At 40.9% G+C, this 19,083-nt stretch overlaps 2 protein-coding genes across 2 annotated transcripts; both read left to right on the forward strand.

Moving 5' to 3' along the window:
- Window positions 1–3,426: 3,426 nt before the first annotated feature.
- Window positions 3,427–7,305, forward strand: espnlb (espin like b). Its single transcript, XM_085256089.1, has 5 exons — window positions 3,427–3,441; window positions 3,796–3,928; window positions 4,140–4,258; window positions 5,413–5,592; window positions 5,683–7,305. Exons 1-5 carry the CDS (start codon window positions 3,427–3,429, stop codon window positions 7,303–7,305), a joined length of 2,070 nt encoding a protein of 689 aa, XP_085112215.1.
- A 4,315-nt stretch (window positions 7,306–11,620) lies between these two features.
- LOC146553634 (ras-related protein Rab-6B-like) lies at window positions 11,621–18,070 on the forward strand. The gene is made up of 8 exons (XM_085254011.1): window positions 11,621–11,857; window positions 13,890–13,948; window positions 14,534–14,587; window positions 15,005–15,110; window positions 15,264–15,375; window positions 15,531–15,624; window positions 16,319–16,385; window positions 17,041–18,070. Exons 1-8 carry the CDS (start codon window positions 11,788–11,790, stop codon window positions 17,103–17,105), a joined length of 627 nt encoding a protein of 208 aa, XP_085110137.1. The 5' UTR covers window positions 11,621–11,787; the 3' UTR covers window positions 17,106–18,070.
- Window positions 18,071–19,083: the final 1,013 nt, after the last annotated feature.

Consider the following 19,083-nt stretch of genomic DNA (forward strand, 5'->3'; position numbering starts at 1 on the left):
CATCTATCTAATACTAAGTCGTGTGGATACATAAGAGATGTTTTCCTCAAAGCTTTTATTTTCCAGTTCCATTTATTTGACATTATTATCAGTTCTTGGTCTCATACTAAATACATTTATACAAGGAATAGGTAACTGATTTTAAACTTTGATATACCGTAATATGCAGAAGTCTTGAGCCACCCCTAATTGCTTTTGATTTTGCTTCAGTAGCCAGACTTTCATATCATTTTTAGTCATCCAGTCCTTGTGGCATTTTGTAAGCCACTTAACACTGACTGAGAAATCATTTAAGCATAGAAAGGGTGGAGGGATGAGCCATTCTTGTGTCTACACATAACATAAGTTATAAAGAAGCAGTTTTGAATATTTAGGCACTTTGTTACTAACAGCCTGTCACAAAAAGACACAGTTTGCTCCCATTTATTTAGTTGAATCTCTGAAAAATGTAAAGCACTGTTTGACAGGCATAAAATAGCAATTTTGCAATTACAAGGTGATTTCCAAGGAGCTGCTAGCAGAAAACTCAGCATGGTGTGCTGTGTGTCCTTACAAATTTAAGGAAAACAGAAACAAACCAATTTAGTAGGTTATTTAATTTCAGTTTGTTGATTGCTTATCTCCAGCTAATCATACTTTTCTGACTGCCATGTGTCATAATGCTGTATATAACTGTACTTGCTCTGTCCAGTTTTGGCAGGTTGAACGTCTAAAGAGCCAGAAACATGTCCAATAAAACATGACCCCAGTGAGAGACTGTTTTTGCTGACAGTGCAACCTGATAAATGAATAACATTATCATAAAGCTTTTCTATGTTCTTTTACATAATAGTTTGTACTTTTGCTCAGGGTGAGCACATCTGCATGCCTTTGTGCAGCCCTCCATTATTGATCATGTGCTTACCATGTGCAGCAGGGCCAGTCAGGCTAATCCCCTAATAATGGAGGCAGGAAATCTGGGCTACACACAAAGGCCCTCGACTGGTTTAGCTGTATGTCACCAACACCAACCAGTATGTTAATAAAGGTACTGTAGGTACTCACATGTTGTGTTGTGGTTCTCTTTTCATATCATCATGCCACATATATATGCATATGCATGCACGCTTTGCACACTTCCAAGAAATTTTAAAGACAGCCGCTGGTTAATTGAGGTTAACTTCTTTTTCAAGAAGCTTAGGCAATAACTCGATTCACAAATCTCTAAATACTGTGGGAGTGACAAAATATCCACCGTAACCTTGATATTTACAAAATGAAATGTACTAATTACATTACTTATACATATATTGTCATATCATAGGTGATCATAGAATGCATATTTTTTGTAGGCAGGGTTTAGTGTAAGGTTACAGACCCTTTCTCCATCTGTCAGGAATCTGGACAGAGGACACAAATGGATGGTGAGGCAGATTAAATTGAAAAAAGCAAGGCTTTGTTTGGGCTGATGAAAAAGCCAAAAAAACAAAAAGTTCAAAAGAAACATGAAGCAAAAAGGAGGAGAATAAATTTCCACTGGCGCACTGACAGGGCAGCACATCAGATGAACCAACAAAGAAAGGGTGGTAAGCACAACTAAACATACACAGAGACTTGATCAATTCAGGAACCACCAAAGTTCAAATCTACCATGAACTGGAAACTGCTGGAAAGCCAGTGTAACTGTCCACAGTGAAACATGTTTTACATCCTGATGGACTGAGAGGGTGCTTGACAGAAATTTGCACCTGCCCACATTTATACATGAACTGGTAACAGTTAGCGCAAGAAAAAAGTTTCAGAGTCAGACGAACCAAATATTGAGCTATTTGGCAACAATGACAAGATGTATGTTTGGAGTAATAAAGGTGAAGCGTTCAAACCTAAGAACACTGTACCAGCTGACAAGCATGGTGGTGGTAGCATCATGCTCTGGGGCTGTTTCGCTGCCAGTGGTGCTTGTACACTGGATAAAGCGGAAGAAAAAATGAAAGAGGACTATACTGAAAATTTGAGGACTGTGCTGGGTCAGTGCCAGGAAGCTACATCAACTCTGCCAGTTCTGCTAAGAAGAGTAGTCAAATATGCAGCCAGAAGTATGTCAGAAGCTTGTTGAGTGTCTGGTTCAGGTGCAATTTGCTAAGGGATGTATAGATGTATATACTTTTAACCCTATGTGGATTAGAGACCATTAAAAAGAAATTCACACTTGTGCAGCCAATTCTTGTTTTTCTTGTTTTAATTGTAATCCCAAATTACCATAACATTCATGCCCATGACGAGTAACTTCTGAGGACAACTGTACATTCATAGAGCCATCAGTCTATAGGCTACTTCCAGGTCCAGGTCACCCTATCCCACTGCTTTAATTATGCACACCAAGAAGGACCCCCATCTGTGTTTTTAGTCCAGGTGATGTTGTTCCTTGGTCTTTCTATTTATTGGCAGGTACTGAGTGAAAAGACAACCATCAGTTTCTGGGTTCTCTGTGTCATTATTCTATTTTCTAATATTTATTTATCTAAAAAAAACAACCAAAAGAAAACTTTCATCCAACTTTCATCTTGTGTCGGATTATTGCACTGTCAGGACTATATAGGTAGGTAAAACATACATTCTGAAAAACAAAGGCTGATTAATACAACAGGAAAATAGAGAGTGCATAATAAGAGTGTGACACCTTTTTGAACATATATATTTTTCTCCACTGACTGTATTTAACCTTAGATGAGAAATCCTAAATTGAGAATTTCTTGTGTTTTGTTTGCTTTTTTTATAAGTGGGGTGAAAGATATACAGCAGTCACTTATAAACTGGTGAAAGTTGCAATACAGTGTCAGTATTAAAGGAATTGATATATTGTTTTTAGAAAAGGCGCGAAATTTGGTGCATATACAAACAGCTTTTAGAGGATAGAAATACCAATAACAACAGGCTGTCTACATTTTTCACAAGTATTTTATAAAACCCTTAGCTACTAGGCTGTAAAAGTCACTCGTTGCTTTCAAAAGGGTACAAACATTGTAATTATCTGTGTAGTATTTAGCGTATTGGATGGCATGAAGCAGGATATCATGTCTCTCCCAACTCTAACATGCTTTCTCCTGCACTCTGTGTGGGCTACGCTACATTCGCTGATCAGTTTCCAGTTTCACCGCCTATTCTTCCAAGTTCTAAGAGTGCAGCCTGCATCTTTACATTAACTGTGAATGTGTGCGCATGTGTGTGTGCCTGTGTGTGTGCCTGTGTGTGTGCCTGTGTGTGTGTTTGTGCTTTAGAAGGTCTTGGTGTTTTAGCAGATTAGTTGGGAGCTATTTGCTGTTGTGTGGTCTGTGTCACATTTCTGCACTGGTGGCGATCCTCTTTTGCTGGTTTTACCTTTCTGTATCTACCCTTGTCATTTTCAGAAAGAGGCTATTCTGCATGGAGTGAATGAGCACAATCAACATGGAGAACAGCAAGGTGACCAGTCGTCCATGTAGAGCCTAAAATGAAAGTTTTTACCTCAGAACAAACGTGCAGTGTTTTTAAGAGCAGTCACTGGAAAATAAAGTCACTAATTGCTGCAGAGTGTTGTAGACATAACTGAAAAGAAGCATTTGTGTTCAACTACTGTGGCAAATGGAAATACCTATTCGTTTCAGTTCAATTTATATATTGCCAAATCACAACAACCTTTAACTCAAGGCGCCGTGAGTTTGAGTTTGTTTATTTAAATAAAAAGCAAAACAGATTTATTGTAAAATCCTTTTGCTACATGTGTTGAACTGCCCCTTAAAGCACTGCTCATCCCCGCTGTGTGCATGTCCCCAGCAGCCAGTGAAGGAGGTGCCCCCCCTGCCTCGCCACCCAACCCCTCTTCCTGTGACCTCTTCCTCTCTGACCCCTGCTGTCACTTCAAAACACCACACCACAGGCTCCATCCAGCATGTGCAGGTGGCCTCATCAGGTGACTAACACATCCAGCATATTTGCATTTATTTATGTATTTGTTAAAGTAATGTAAGAATATGAAAATGCAGCCATTACATGTGTAACTGACAGCCTTGTTCCTGTTCTTTTCTTATACTCATGATCACACTAGATATCTGCAGGTAACACAGGATTTCACATACAGATATATATGTAAGTATATATAATGTTTGTTTACTTGTTTACAGTGGTGACATCGTTCAGTCATCTGAGGCCTCCAGAGAGGGACCTCACGCCGTTCTCTCAGATGAAGTCTGTTAAGTCTCTGAGGCATGCCGGCTTCACTGCGGTCTTCACTGGACAAGCGGTGAGCTGGCTGGTGCATTGTTATGTACCGTACTGTACTGTGTTACATATCAGTGTGGCTGTAGCTCAGGAGGTAGAGCAGGCCCTCTGCTAATTGGACGGTTGATGGTTCGATATCTGGCTGTTCCAGTCTGCATGCCAAAGTATCCTGAGCTAAGTACTGAACCCCAGGTTGTTCTCTGATGTTGTTCCATCTAAGTGTGAATGTTAGCTAGAAAACAATTAAGCAGATATGTGTGTGTATCTATCTATCTATCTATCTATCTATCTATCTATCTATCTATCTATCTATCTATCTATCTAAACATGTTGAGTGCTCGCATAGAGTAGAAAGGTGCTATGTAAGAACCAGCCTGTTCGTATATAGCACAAAAAATAACAATAAATTCGTTGTGAGCACCGCCCCCTATTTACACAATAACCCAGTCTAAAAGTTGATTCCCTGGTGCTGCTGATGGAAACCTGGAATGGACACATTCATCCATTTTTTAATCATCCATCCATCCATCCATCCATCCATCCATTCTCATTTGTCTTCTGCTTCCTATTTAGGGTTGTTGGGGGCTGGAGCCTATCCCAGTGGATGCTGGGATATTATTCACAGATCATGATCTTCATCCCACGGAAATGACAGCAATTTCCTCTACATAACACCGTGTGACGTTAACAGAATGTAACCTGAAAAGTGAAGTGCCTTAAACTGAATTCTTCCAAATGACCAACAGGGGGCGACTCTGGCTTCAAAAAATCAGACTATCGTCTAACCTAACCCTAACGCAGACTGAGTCTATAGGGGAATGATATTATTTCGAACTGTGTAGGACCTTAGTAAACACATTTTGCCAATTATTGTTTTTAGACTTTATTATAACAGAAATATTTATTATAACAGAAAAGCTGAGAACTGAGGGGGAAGATACGCAGAAAATGACAACAGTGAATTGAAATCCCTGCCTCTACAATAGCCTTTCGAGAAATCAGTTATCTGTGCAACCCAGTGAGCTAAACCAGCAGTCTGATGAGTCTGACATCATCGTGAAAGAATAAACTGTCTTTATTAGGAAAAATGTTTATGAGGATTTAATTTCAGGGATTTTATCTTCAGAGCCGGAGCTCAGTACTTTCCCTCTGTCTCACATTATTGCGCGGTGACAGAAGCTTGACGGTGGGGAGGTGCCGGAGGAGTTACCGATTGTCGACGTGATCCTGGCTGACATTGACTCCCTCGTGCCGACACATGACGAAACAGGCCGTCCTATTGCCGAGTGGAAACGACAGGTGATGGTGCGGCAGCTGCAGGTCAGGCTGCAGGATGATGAGGAACAGAGGAGACAGGTACTGTCCAGCTTTTATACTGCACTGTGTATACAAAATTCCCAAAGCGTTGAGCTACTTGCTTAAAATCCATATTGTTCCCTGTAACAGGACATAGCTAATGGCTACATGCCAGTTGATGGCTGGAAGTACTCCCAAGCCCACAACGCAGTCTTGGGACCCTTCGGTGAGCTCCTAACAGAGGATGACCTGGTGTACCTGCAGCAGCAGATTGAGTCTGTTTCACATCAGAAACGCTGCCAGGCGTATGAGCTGGAGCTGACCAGGCTGACTGAGGAGCTGAGGGCAATTTTACCTTATCCTATTGTCAACATTTCCCTCAACAGAGAGGTTCTGCAGCAGATGGACTCTGAGGGGAAAATGCAGCTGACTTTGCCAATCTGGTGCAGCCGTGTCTCAGAGATTATCAAGAATATGTCTCTCCTGGTGGCTAATCTGACTCAAATCACAGAAAAAGATGGTGAAATGGGGTTAGTGGAGGGCATGGTGGAAGGGATGAAGGGTTTACAGAAGATAAAAGGTAACCCAGGAATTGAACTGGGACAGGGATTAGTGCAACCAGGTCTAAACTCAGAGGAAGCCCATGTGGAGGCCTCCAGTGTATGTAGGATACCTCACATAGGGATGGCATCTGCTTTTAGCCATCGTTTGGAGAGCAACAGCTACAGAAGAGCACAAAGGGAAAAGGTGGAAAGGGAGATCCAGCAGTCTGGAGTCTCAGTTAGAAACCTCAGATCAACCTTTGAGGGTCAGATTGGTAGCATTTATCCCTTTGCTGGGGTTATAAAAGCAGGAGGGGGGTTGACAAACCAGGCTGTAAATGGAGCTTCAAGCAGAAAGAACAGCAATGTCAATACAAGCTTCAAATGTGAGGTTGACCAACCTGACACTCCTAAAACAGCTGCACCTGTAATGGAAACGACCAGCTTAAGAAAAGAGCGAATCGTGGTGCTATTCCTGAGCCACTGGAAGAAATCTGCATATGCTATTACAGTGAGAGCAGCAAGGCAGAGGCAGGGACAGGCTGCAGCGCCAGGAAGAGTGACAGAAGCACAGCCCCAACAGAAAATCCCCTCTATGTTTCAGTTCTGCCAACAACGAAGTGCTGTGGATAAAATGCTGAACTCCTGGAGAAATAAACTAGAACTTAGAGAAGTGCAACCTTTACCTTCCTTTAGCGTTTCACAAAATCCTCCACTTTGTGTAACCTACTCCCCAGAACAATTCCTTCCAGATGTGGATGGTGTTGCAGTGAGCCATGACACCTTGACCCTCGATCTCTTTATGCTGGGTTACTTTCACATCTTAGAGCAGGATTTGTCAGCTGAGGAGAGGAAGATGAGGCACCTCCTTTGCTTTGAGGTCTTTGACCGTGTTGGCAGTTTTCCTTGGGAGAAGGTGCGGGACTTCCATAAGGCTGTCCTCCAGGAGATCCAGGCTGGGAAGCGACAGTGGAGCGACGGCTTCGAGGACATCAAATTTCACTTCTTTGGTGATTCAAATCCATGTCACTGTCCACCACCATCATCATCATCATTGCTGCCAGATTCCAAATTAGTACCCAAAGTTATAGTTCAAAGTGCTACTCCAGATGAGCGCTGCAGTGACACAGACTTCTCCTGCTTCCACAATGAAGACATTTGTAAATATATTGACCGCAGTTTTGCTTTCTGGAAAGAGAAGGAGGCGGAGTTGTTTGACTTTGAACATTAAGTCTGCTTGTTAAACGTGATGCTTTTGCACAGATTGATGTTGGTGTGTTTGTTTTGTTGAACTAATAAATTTTGTAGCAGTATTAAAAGGTGTGACTGATAAATAGATGTAGTTATTGTGTAGCTAGAAAATAATGTAAAAAAAATGTGATTTCCCATGTTGTAACACTGACAAAGTTACAGCAAACATTTCATACAGTTTACATAATTTGAGAGATCATTGCAATTTGTTCGGACTCTATTTAAAAGGACAGTGCAGTAAAAATACATATCGAAAGGAGTTTGATGATCATGTTAAATGTGTCCCAACACATGAAAACAATATGTTCTCGGCTGTGTAAAGTGACAGCATCTCTTATTAACAACACACACTGTGTAAAAGTCGGCTACCCTGTGTTAGAAACCAGAAAGTGCTGAGTTTGAAAGGCAGGGAGGATCTGATAAAATATGTAGATGCAAAAGATGCATGTGCCTCTCAAACCGCAGTTATGTTAGAACGGAAGTGCATCTCCTGTCAGTTCTAAGATTTTATGTATTGGGACTTAATAGAGAAATACAAAACATGACACATTACACTGTAAACATTAAGCCAAGATGCAGGAGAAATGTAGTACACTGTCACCATCTTCAATGGAAATAAGAGGTTAAGTAGCAGTCACGTGCTACTAATCAAATACACTTAATTAACTGATAATCAGCCAGTGTGAGCGCCTCTATAAAAGCAGAGGTTTTGGCAGTCTGCTGCTTTGGAACGTTGAGCATTGAGGTGTTTGTTATTACAATGCCAAAGAGGAAAGAAATAAGCAGTAACCTTAGAATAGCGACTATTGTTGCCCATCAATCTGGGAAGTGTTAGTTTAAGGCCTTTTCCAAACAGCCAATCTTCCCAGGAGTGGATGTTCGAGAAAATACAGCCCAAGGTCAAATTGCAGAAAGGGTTGTCAAGAGAAAGCCTCTCCTTAAAAAGAACATGGCTGCATGGCTTAGGTTTGCAGAGTTGTATCTTTAACAATAAGCTTAGGACCGCACAGCACCACGTTTGGCAAAAACCAAACACAGCATAGCAGCACAAACATCTGGCTTGAACGACGAGTCAGCATACAGAGAGGAGTTGCAACAGCTAACGGACTAGTGTAGAGTCAACAACCTGTCTCTGAATGTGGACAAAACAAAAGAGATGATTGTTGACTTCAGGAAAGCACACAGAGATCACTGTCCACTTAACATTTATGGATCCTCTGTGGAGGTCATCAAGAGCACCAGATTCCTTGGTGTCCACCTGGCGGAGAACCTCTCCTGGTCCCTCAACACCAACCCCCACAGACCCCTCACACACACTCTTCACCGTGCTGCCTTCTCGCAAGAGGTATCGGAGCATCCGGGCCCTCACTGCCAGACTGCCAGAATCACTCGCACACATACACAAACAAACAAAGGCAGGCACGCACCAAGTTCCTTTTGCGCAGTACTCAGTATTTTGCACATTTCCACTGCACTGTCTTGTGTCTGTATCGTCCTGTTATGTCTAGTGTCTTGTCTTGTTTTTTTGTTTGTTTTTTATTTGCAATTTTTGCACATTGCACTTTACATCGACCTGTGTTGATTGTCTGTTACATGTCATATGTAGCACCATGGTCTCGGAGGAACATTGTCTCGTTTCACTCTGTGCTGTACCACTTTACATGGTTGAAATGAAAATAAAAAAACACTTGACCTGACTTGTCTTTTATGGCTATCTTTTATGGCGTGGTCTGCTGGGGCGGCAGCATCTCTGCTGGGGACAGGAAGAGACTGAACAGGGTGATCCGAAGGGCCAGCTCTGTTCTAGGATGCCCTCTGGACCCAGTGGAGGTGGTGAGTGACAGGAGAACGGCGGCTAAGCTGTCATCCCTGATGGACAACATCTCCCACCCCATGCAGCAGACTGTGACAGCACTGAGCAGCTCCTTCAGTGGGAGACTGCGGCACCCACGGTGTGGGACGGAGAGATTTCGCAGGTCTTTCCTCCCCACTGCTGTCAGACTCCACAACAAAGACTTTAACTGATCAAGCACACACATCCATACATATGCAATAATACTAAGTGCAATAATCCTTTCTGTCATCGTTGTATTTTTACTCAGTTGTATATAGTATTTGTATTTGTATTCTATTTTTATCTTATTGTATATTTATTTTATTTTATTCTACTGTATATAGTATTTTATTTTATTCTATTCTGTACAGTTGTGTACTGTATTTATTCTTATTGTATTCTAATTTTTGCCTCATAACTTTTGCACTGTCCACTTCCTGCTGTGACAAAACAAATTTCCCACGTGTGGGACTAATAAAGGTTATCTTATCTTATCTTGTCTCATGGCCACAAGTCACGGGCACCTTGCAGGGATTGAGCTGACTGTGAATCCTCTGTATGCCTCTGTATCAGCCATTTCTCTGAGAGCTAAAGTTTGGCTAAAACTGGAGTCACGTAACAGACAATGATCCCAAGCACAGCAGCAAATCTGCAACAGAATGGCTGAAAAAGAAAAGAATCAAGATGTTGCAATGGCTAAATCAGGTTGCGTGGTGGGACCTTAAAAGAGCTGTGAATAAATGAATAGCTGTATAATGTAATGAAATGCAGTAATGTAGTCAAGACGAGTGGACCAAAATCCCCCCACAACAATGTCATACAGAAAAAAGCACTTCACCTTCTTGCTGCTACAATTTGACTTTTTTATTAAATAAACAATAACACCCTGCAATATGTCCAGTGTTGTTGTTCATCTTAGTTTTTATTTACCTCATTTTATGACCAGATAAATTTTTAGTCATATCACAATAGGTAAAACCTTAAAAATGACAGAGGCTGGACTTTCTTTTTACCACGACTCTATGTGCAGACGTGATGCTATAGACAGAGTGCCCCTAACACATTTTCATTAGCTATTCGGCTTTTAATCTGAAGTGATTTTTATTAATTTGTCAAATATATCAAAGGTACAATGATGGAAAACCCCTCAAATACTAAAGTAACAGTATCCTCATACTGTTTAGGGCAGGAGTCTCCATGGGCTACAATGTGCTCTGCAAAGAGCATAAGAAGGAGGAAGAGGAAAATCTGGAGAGTTGGAGGTAAACACTGGAGAGAAGAGGAATGAAAGTCAGCAGAAGCAAGACGGAATACATGTGTGTGAATGAGTGGAAAGCTGAACATTCAAGGAGTAGAGGTAGTGAAAGTAGATGACATTAAATACCTGGGGTCAGCCGTCTAAAGAAACAGACAGTGCACAAGAGACAGTGAAGAAGAGAGTGCAGGCAGGTTAGAGTGGGTGGAGACAAGGGTCAGGGGTGATTTGTGGATTTGGATAGCAGCAAGTATGAAAGGGAAGGTTTTCTTTCTTGTTGACAGCGGCACCGACAAAAAGACAAGAGACAAAGTTGGAGGTGGCAGAGCTGAAGATGTTGAGATTGTCACTGGAAGTGAGCAGGATGGACAAGATCAGAAATGAGTACATCAGAGGGACAGCTCAGGTTGAGTCGTTTGGACATTTGCAGAATGAGGAACAGTGGATATACTGGACAAAGGGTGTTAAATATGGAGCTGCCAGGCAGGAGGAAAAGAGGAACACCTCAGAGAAGATCCATGGATGTAGTAAAGAAGGACACACAGAGTTTTGTTGAGACAGAAGTGGATGCTAAAGATAGGGTTAAATGGGTGGTGGATGATCCGTGTTGACGACCCCTGAAGGGAGCACTCCCTTCAGGGTGGAAACAGTGAGAAACTGTACTATGATATATAAATACTTACTTGTGAGTAAATGAATTGCATTTAATTTTTTTTATAATAGAGGAGCATGGAGCAAATGCACAAAATGTGTAAAGTTTAGCGTCATAAATGACAACAGACTATAATCTTCTCATGGGAGAAGTCATGGCAAACGAATTTCTCATGTTTTTGTTTCAAAAATGAATAAAATTATTAAATTGTTTACGATGTTTCAAACAGGATAACTGATCATTAACTTCTTAGAACTCAGAACTAGTCATTAGCAGTGTTGCTGGGCATTTTAATTCATACTAACATCCCATTTTAGGAAATGATACTGAATATACCTTAAAGTTACATTTAAATGTTTTATATGGCTGGTGAATAAATAAAAATTACATTTATTAAATAAATGTATTTTTAAAATCGTCTCTTAGGTGTTTCTCTTATTTACCTTAAACTAAAAATCATGGGCGTTTTTAATTAGTTTATGTCCAAGAAAAAACAAAAAAACAAAACATAGTACAGCTTCAGGCCCAATAGAAAGGTGAGGGACTGCGATAGGTGAGGTCGCGCAGGCGCACAAGCTTCCTAAATTGACAGGAGGATGCTGAGCTGCATTCCCATCATTCTGTGAGTAGAGGAGGATCCCCCTGCGCAGGCATAGCGGGCGAGACACCGAGCGATAAAAACATATAAAAATAATCCAAGTCGAGCTGTTTATCTGCCACCATGTCCGCTGGAGGAGACCTGGGGAACCCCCTGAGGAAATTTAAACTCGTGTTTTTGGGAGAGCAGAGCGGTGAGTCAGAGCTCGGGCGGGTTTGGGTCATCCTTATCAAACATGCGCATATATCGAGGGCCATGTATGCAATCCGTGATCATTTTGGGAAGTTTAAAGTGAATCCAGAAGATGTTTCTAGTGGCTTTGCTATATTAGACGCCCATGTTGCCCCTGGCATAATTTGTAGCTGTGGAAATTTTGATTAACCTTTGAAGAAAAAGAAAGAGAAATGGCTCGGATATAAACGCAGATTCTTGTATATCACCTAGAGTGCTTTTTTGTTGTTGTTTTTTACTTGCCGCAAAGTGCCATCATTGGAAGCAGGCGCTGGGAATTGTGGTGTTTTGATGTGCTGCAGTGACCAACAAATATGCCCAGCCTTTTCCAGATAACGCTATATTTCCCCACACATCGCTTATTTCTGACACAAACGACCCTTTATTGTGTTATATGACAGCGTTTAACATTTCCCCACCACTCGATGGCTATTATTTTTTTCTTTTTAAAGAAGAAGATAATAAGCGGTCCCCCATGTGTCAGTTCGGGACACACCCAAGGCTGGCGATGTCTGTAGCATCTCTAAACCTCGCGGTCTCCGATTCGGTCCCATAAATAATCAAATAAAAGAAAAAAAACGAGAGCTTGACAGCGCCACGATAATATACCAGGACTATTTAATTCAATAATCCGTGTATTCAGGGTGTTATCGGCTGTGTATGTGCGTTGATGTGATGGCACAAATTCAGGAGGAGCGGATCGATAATGGTTTAGCGCTGTAAAGCTGCCCGAATACGTGTTCAGACATCAGACATCCAGAGTGGCAGCAGAGGAGCTCTTATCCCATCAAAAGCACGAGCAAAGACTAGAAAAACACATAATTAGGCCTAATATGACAGAAGCTTGGCCTGTTTGTGTCTTACATTGTGATGCTTTAGTGTGTGTGTGCGTGTGTGTGCTGCATGTCTAAGACAGAGCTGTGTGTCGACTGAAAAAAAGCCTCACGGTGTGTTTGCGTGGCCTGTACTGCAACGTTGCTGTCCACGGTGCTGAAAGGAGGCCTGGTGTGGCCACTGCCCATCGCTGGCTTCAGGAGTACTGCTGTCTGCGTACTGTGCATGAGGCCCTTCTGGAAAGAAAAAAAAAAAGTCCTGTCCTCACTCATGTGCGGATCTGATGTAAAATGGTGCTGCTGGGAGGGATGTAAATAAAAATGGAGATCACTAGGCTCACCTTGATCCTCTGAGATCAAGTCTCCTTCGGCATCAGTCCAGTGAGCATTAACAGCCGGTCTTTTTGTTACCGTGGTCACATTTCTGGACACAGTTTGTGTTTTCGTTGCAGTCACCTCTCACATTATTTTCAAGGATAAAAGACAGGATGGGAGGGGGAAGACTACTTATTGTATTTAAATTGTTCACCTTTGGTTGTATGGTAAAACTATAGCACTGAGTAGTGTTGGAAATACACAAAAAAGAAAGGAAAATGCAAAGGAGAAAGAGAAGGCGAAGAAAATACACACATAAATCATGACTAAATGGGAAAACACATAAACGATTAGCACAAAACATACAGACATTTCACAAAAAACATGAATTTGAGATTTTGGTTCTTATCTGAAACCTTGAAGTGGAATAACATTTGAATTTCACTTTAGATGTTTGCATTGTTTAGAGGCGTACATGTTTCTGTGAAGAGGAACATTTACACATTTGATAACAGGAAATCTAAGATAGCAGATTTTTCTTACTTTGAACTGAAATCCATTTTGCTGCCCTTATTTTGAGCTATTCATTGATTCATACTCACATATTAACTCAGGCATATTTTTGGTGAATTACCGGGCAGATTTTGTTCCAGTGAGTCATGGATTTTTTCTCCCCCCCTCCTTAATTTCTTTTCATTTTTACTGGCTTGATAACTGGCACTGGTTAAATATTCATATATAACTGTGGTGTTGTCACATCAATGAAGCAAATTTTCATTATGTTGATTGAGATCATATATCGATGTGTCCGGACCCTGAAACCAACCTGTGTGTGCTCTGTTTTAGTGGGGAAAACGTCTCTCATCACTAGATTCATGTATGACAGCTTCGACAACACATATCAGGTGAGATCTGGAACAGATCCAGAACCTAAAAACAATTTAAATTATTAAGCAGCATTGATTGATGGCGTTGCTGATTAGCATCTATACGAAAGAGGTATTGGTGGTATTGCTTATAATTGTAAAAGAAATTCAATTTTTCTTTTGGAGGTTGAAGGTTAATATGGGACCGTTATTGCAGCGAGTGCTTTTTGGTCAAAAAAACTCAGTATATTAGATTTTCACAAATTATGTCCTGATCTGAATCATGCCATTTATTCAAACATGATTAGGAACAGCATTGCAGCACTATTAGTTTATTTAAGAAGAGAAAATATATCATTCCTCCTTCGCCTTTCTCAGAAGTTTGGTACATAACAAGTCAGAAGGATTGGGCCCTGAGGGCAGCACAAATTAAATTAGTGTTTCAGTCAGATTCAATTTCTGTGCTTGTTGGCTCCCTTTTTCCCCCTTTCTTAACAGCTTTATGTATTTGAACAAAAATCACTCTGCTAGAGACAACAGATGGTGCAGAGAAACATTTACATTTTAATGTCTGGGTTTTTGCTGATGATTTTCTCCCCCTCTTTTGCTCTTTCCTCTCCACAGGCGACCATTGGAATTGACTTCCTATCGAAGACAATGTACCTGGAGGACCGGACAGTAGGAAACCTTGATCTTCATTTTTAAAATTCTCATTTCTAAATACATGCGCAGATGACTTGAGGTTTTAAGTAGGAAACAGCCCAATTTCTTCTCTGCTTTGACTAATCCTTGATTTGATTTGCTTAATTATTCCCTTCCGTCACACACTAATGTGATTATGTTATGGTTATTTCTGGTAGTAACAGCTTTGGTGAGCTGACTTTTCTGGCCCTAATAACTCAAAGCCTTACCCATGGATCATCTGCTTTAGCCAGTATTAATACTTTTTCTTTGTCAGGATATTATTGTGCTCTGCCAGCCTGCACAGGAGCTGATACTGGCTTATCCTCCTGGAAGTGTACTTATAGGCTATGTGTGGTGTGGCAGTTTATGCTGAAGGCGCGTGTGTGTCTGTGTGTGTGTGTACACATGCAGGTAAGGCTGCAGCTGTGGGACACAGCTGGACAAGAGCGTTTCAGGAGCCTCATTCCGAGCTACATACGAGACTCGACGGTGGCTGTGGTTGTCTATGACATTACAAGTAAGCAGAAAGCTGTAGCCTGTGTATGATATACATGATATATTTGTATGTTTCTGTGTTAAACGGACAAACACTTGAGTAAAAACATATAGTTTTCTGTTGGGTTTTTGAGACAAAAAAGCTGTATGTAATAAGAAACTCTGGGCTCCACAGATGTAAATTCATTCCAGCAGACCTGCAAATGGATTGACGATGTCAGGACAGAGAGAGGAAGTGATGTCATCATCATGCTAGTAGGCAACAAGACAGACCTGGAAGAGAAAAGGTAAAGGTGGTGGCTTGTAATCATCTCTAACATTTAGCTACAGTCTTCGACATGGAGGTTTTGTTCATTAAATGAGCAAAAAAGCTGTTTGAAGCAACACGTCAATGCCGAATAAATTAGCCCGAGATGCTGAGTCTGGCTTGATTTTCCTGCAGGCAAATCACGATCGAGGAAGGAGAGCAGAGAGCCAAAGAACTGAACGTCATGTTCATCGAGACCAGTGCCAAGACAGGCTGCAATGTCAAACAGGTGATCCCTGCAGTTTTACCAGATTTCACAGCATTTTTGCCATCACTTGATTTCAGAGTCTCTGCCAATCCCCAAATCCCTCCAAGGTGAGCACGCCACCACACAGATAAATCAAATGTTTAAATATGGACAATGTTGCTAAAATGTGCATTCCGTATTTAGTTCTTGCTGGCTAAAGATGAATGAAAAGAAAAAACAAAAGCTAGTTTACCGATATCTATCTAGTACATTTACTCAACTACTGCACTGAAGCACACATCAAAGGCACTAACATTTAATGTTACTAGCTATACCACTTAACATCCAGCACAATTTTGGAAAATATCAAACTTTTTACTTCAATAGATTGATCTTACTGCTGTAGTTATATTTTAGAAATTCAAAATTTTAAAGTAAATCTTCAAATCAGGCCAGCTTCAACAAGCGCTATAGTGGACATTTTTTGTGTTGCATTGCTACTTTTATTCAATACTTCCTTCATCACCTTCAGCATAGATATTAAGTAAACATCAAGGCTAGTATTAGTCAAGGGGTAACATGATACAAAAAAAGCTCCCATCTTCCCAAAAATAATTTTTCACACATCTTGTGATGCACTCCCCCTCCCTCCCCCCTCCCCATTTTTAAGTTTTACAATTTTTTCGTGCCCGCTGCCTCCTGCTCTTTAACCTCCTCCCTCTTGTTCTCCTCCTAGCTGTTTCGTCGAGTTGCAGCAGCCCTACCTGGAATGGAAAGCCTGGACGATGCAAATCCTGAAGGCAGTATCCTTTACAGCCGCCGTGACTCACCATGCCGATAGCCAAACAGCCCAGCAATAGGCAGCTTATTTTTAATCTCTTAGTGGCTGCTGGCACACGTACAGATAGACTGCCGAGGAATCAGCCATTAAACCTTTTATGCTTAATAGAGGAGGAACACACAGAGCCAGGAAGATGGTGTGGATGCACAGGCACAGCACCACATAGTGGCTGACAGGGAAGTGACAGCAGAGGAGGGTGTGTGATGGAGGATGGTTGTGTAAGGAAGGTGAGGGATTCTTATCAATAAATGGGAATTATTATATGGAAACTTACAAACCAAGAAACATTTAACTTTAAAGAAGTGCCCTTAAATTGTAGTATAACATATGGATTTGTCTATACTATGAAGCTCAACATATTTTGGTTTGTCTACAGGTCTTGAGGATTGTGGGGAAAACATGGGGCAAAGTTTTTGGGGCCTCAGATGGAGCTGCATAACATTGGATCAGACAAAAAACTACAACTATGGAGGGGAAGGAGATAGAAACAAGTAGTTGTAGCATGCAGGACCTGAGTCCACATTAGCTTATGGGAATCTTTGACTATCATTTGTGGCATGTCTAGGCCAAGTAGTTTACTTCGCCATGTGACTTTTCCTTAACGTGCCAATTTCCAGTGATTGACATCAAGCTGGACAAGCCAGCGGAACCAGCTGTGCCTGAGGGCGGGTGCTCATGTTAATGCAGAGCTGCACTTGGACAGCTCCCTTCACACCATAGGCTTGTTGTGTTGCTTACTACTGGTTAGCTTCCAGTTGACTTCTCCAATTGGATATAGGATGTGGGCCTTGTATCTGATTGGACAAATCAAATGTTATCTTTCAGTCTTGTTCAGTTGTAAAATATTGTATACTTTGTCAATATGTAAGTGACTGGAGGAGAAAAGGGAAGAAAACAATTGTTGCAATGAAAATGAACACACACACACACTGAAAAAAACAGTTTGGAGAAAAATGAGGAAACCAATGGAGTTCTTTTCGCTGTTATGTTTTGTATTTTTTATATATAAAAAGGGAAAGCACCAAAAATGATGCCTAAACACAGAAGGAGAAATAGCAGGAGGGTCGGCCATTTTTCTAAATAGCTGAACATGTCTGAATGTCTGCAGCACGCATGCACGCTGATCTGATCTTTGACCTTTGGCCTGCCCTACAGGGTCTCCGTGCTCTGGAAGGAGGCTGACTATCTTAGAATGTTTTATAGCATCTCTCTATAGCATCTCATGACAAGACGTATCTCATTTGATATTCCCACAACTTCCAGTAGGATCACCTAACAGTAGCTGTGAAAATGTGGCACTCTATCTCTCTATGGGTTTAACTTTTATAGAACAAGCTGTACTGTGGTTAAAAAAGAAGTAATAAAGAGACAACTTACTATCACAACTCCCTAACCCTCCTAAAAGTCCTCTCCTCTTCCTTCTCTCCTCCCGCTATCCTTCTGTCCTTCCAGTCTCCCCATCCCTCCATCCCGGTAATACACATATAACAATCCACTGTAATGCACCGCACTGTATATAATAATGTAATATGTATGTTGTGAACGTCCCTCTGTAGAAGTGGTCCTTGTTCACCAGTATGAATAATGTAATAATGTTTAATGATTAATAAATTACAAATTAAAGGGCTTCACTCTCCTAACCATCAACATTTACCTGGTAGCACAATTATCTACTCTTCTATTTTATTTACTTTCTGTTTTTTTCTGAGAAAATGTGAGATATGGCAAGTTGTTGGGAGTTTGCACAAGCAGGTTTAAACCACTACACTAGTTACATTAAATAGAAAACGACAGAATATATTTAAAGTAATTAATAATTAGTAATTAAATAAAATACACAGCTTCATTTACACAGCAAATATTTTTCTTGGGAACAAATGGGTTAGTAACACTTAAGATACGCTAAGACAGCGGTCCCCAACCTTTTTTGCGCCACGGACCGGTTTATGCCCGACAATATTTTCACGGACCGGCCTTTAAGGTGTCGCGGATAAATACAACAAAATAAAACTAGAACCGGTACCAAAAAAAAGAAGATTTATTCATAACACACGTGAAAAGACCCAGGAAAACCAAGTTAACGATAAAAATGATAACAAAATAACGCTGAAAACCGATAAAAACCCTGAAAACCATACATTTCACACCTGAGCCTCAACTCTCGTGGCCCGGTACCAAACGACTCACGGACCGGTCCGAGGCCCGGGGGTTGGGGACCGCTGCGCTAAGACACTGATAGCATCTAAGTTTAAGCTATGAACACAATTGGACCTTAGGTATGCAGCATTTACTTACAATATTTAGTGTTTAGTTATGTTGTGTACCAGGTTTTTGTGTTTTTAATGACTAAATATGAAAATCTAATGAGCACTTCATGTGTCTTATGCAGATATCAGTTGTTAACTGGTAGCTAGCCAATTTAGCTGTTATCTAACTCTTAACATTAACAATCAAGTAAAAAACACTAAATAGTGTAGCCTCACCAGTTTGTTGTTTTTTATGAGTACCCTTTTGTGACATTGCCTGGTGACATAAATTGAAATTATATTTGCTTTACCTCATAGGAAACCTCAATTGACATTTTAGCTACAGTTTAGCTTAATTAGCTAACTGGTTGGATAAGAGACAAACTATGGACTATTCCTAAAACATGAAAACAT

This window comes from Mchenga conophoros, linkage group LG18 (assembly GCF_057382185.1).
Source record: "Mchenga conophoros isolate Kocher_MC1m ecotype Shallow Benthic linkage group LG18, M_conophoros_male_GT1.1, whole genome shotgun sequence".
In the NCBI taxonomy this organism is placed as follows: Eukaryota; Metazoa; Chordata; class Actinopteri; order Cichliformes; family Cichlidae; genus Mchenga; species Mchenga conophoros.

Coding starts and splice junctions, on each gene's coding strand:
- LOC146553634 (XM_085254011.1), top strand. CDS start 11,788: ATGTCCGCTGGAGGAGACCTGGGGAACCCCCTGAGGAAATTTAAACTC. Junction 15,111..15,263: donor GGTTGTCTATGACATTACAA/GTAAGCAGAAAG, acceptor TGGGCTCCACAG/ATGTAAATTCATTCCAGCAG. Junction 16,386..17,040: donor CGATGCAAATCCTGAAGGCA/GTATCCTTTACA, acceptor GCCAATTTCCAG/TGATTGACATCAAGCTGGAC.
- espnlb (XM_085256089.1), top strand. Junction 4,259..5,412: donor CGGTCTTCACTGGACAAGCG/GTGAGCTGGCTG, acceptor GCGCGGTGACAG/AAGCTTGACGGTGGGGAGGT. Junction 5,593..5,682: donor ATGAGGAACAGAGGAGACAG/GTACTGTCCAGC, acceptor TCCCTGTAACAG/GACATAGCTAATGGCTACAT.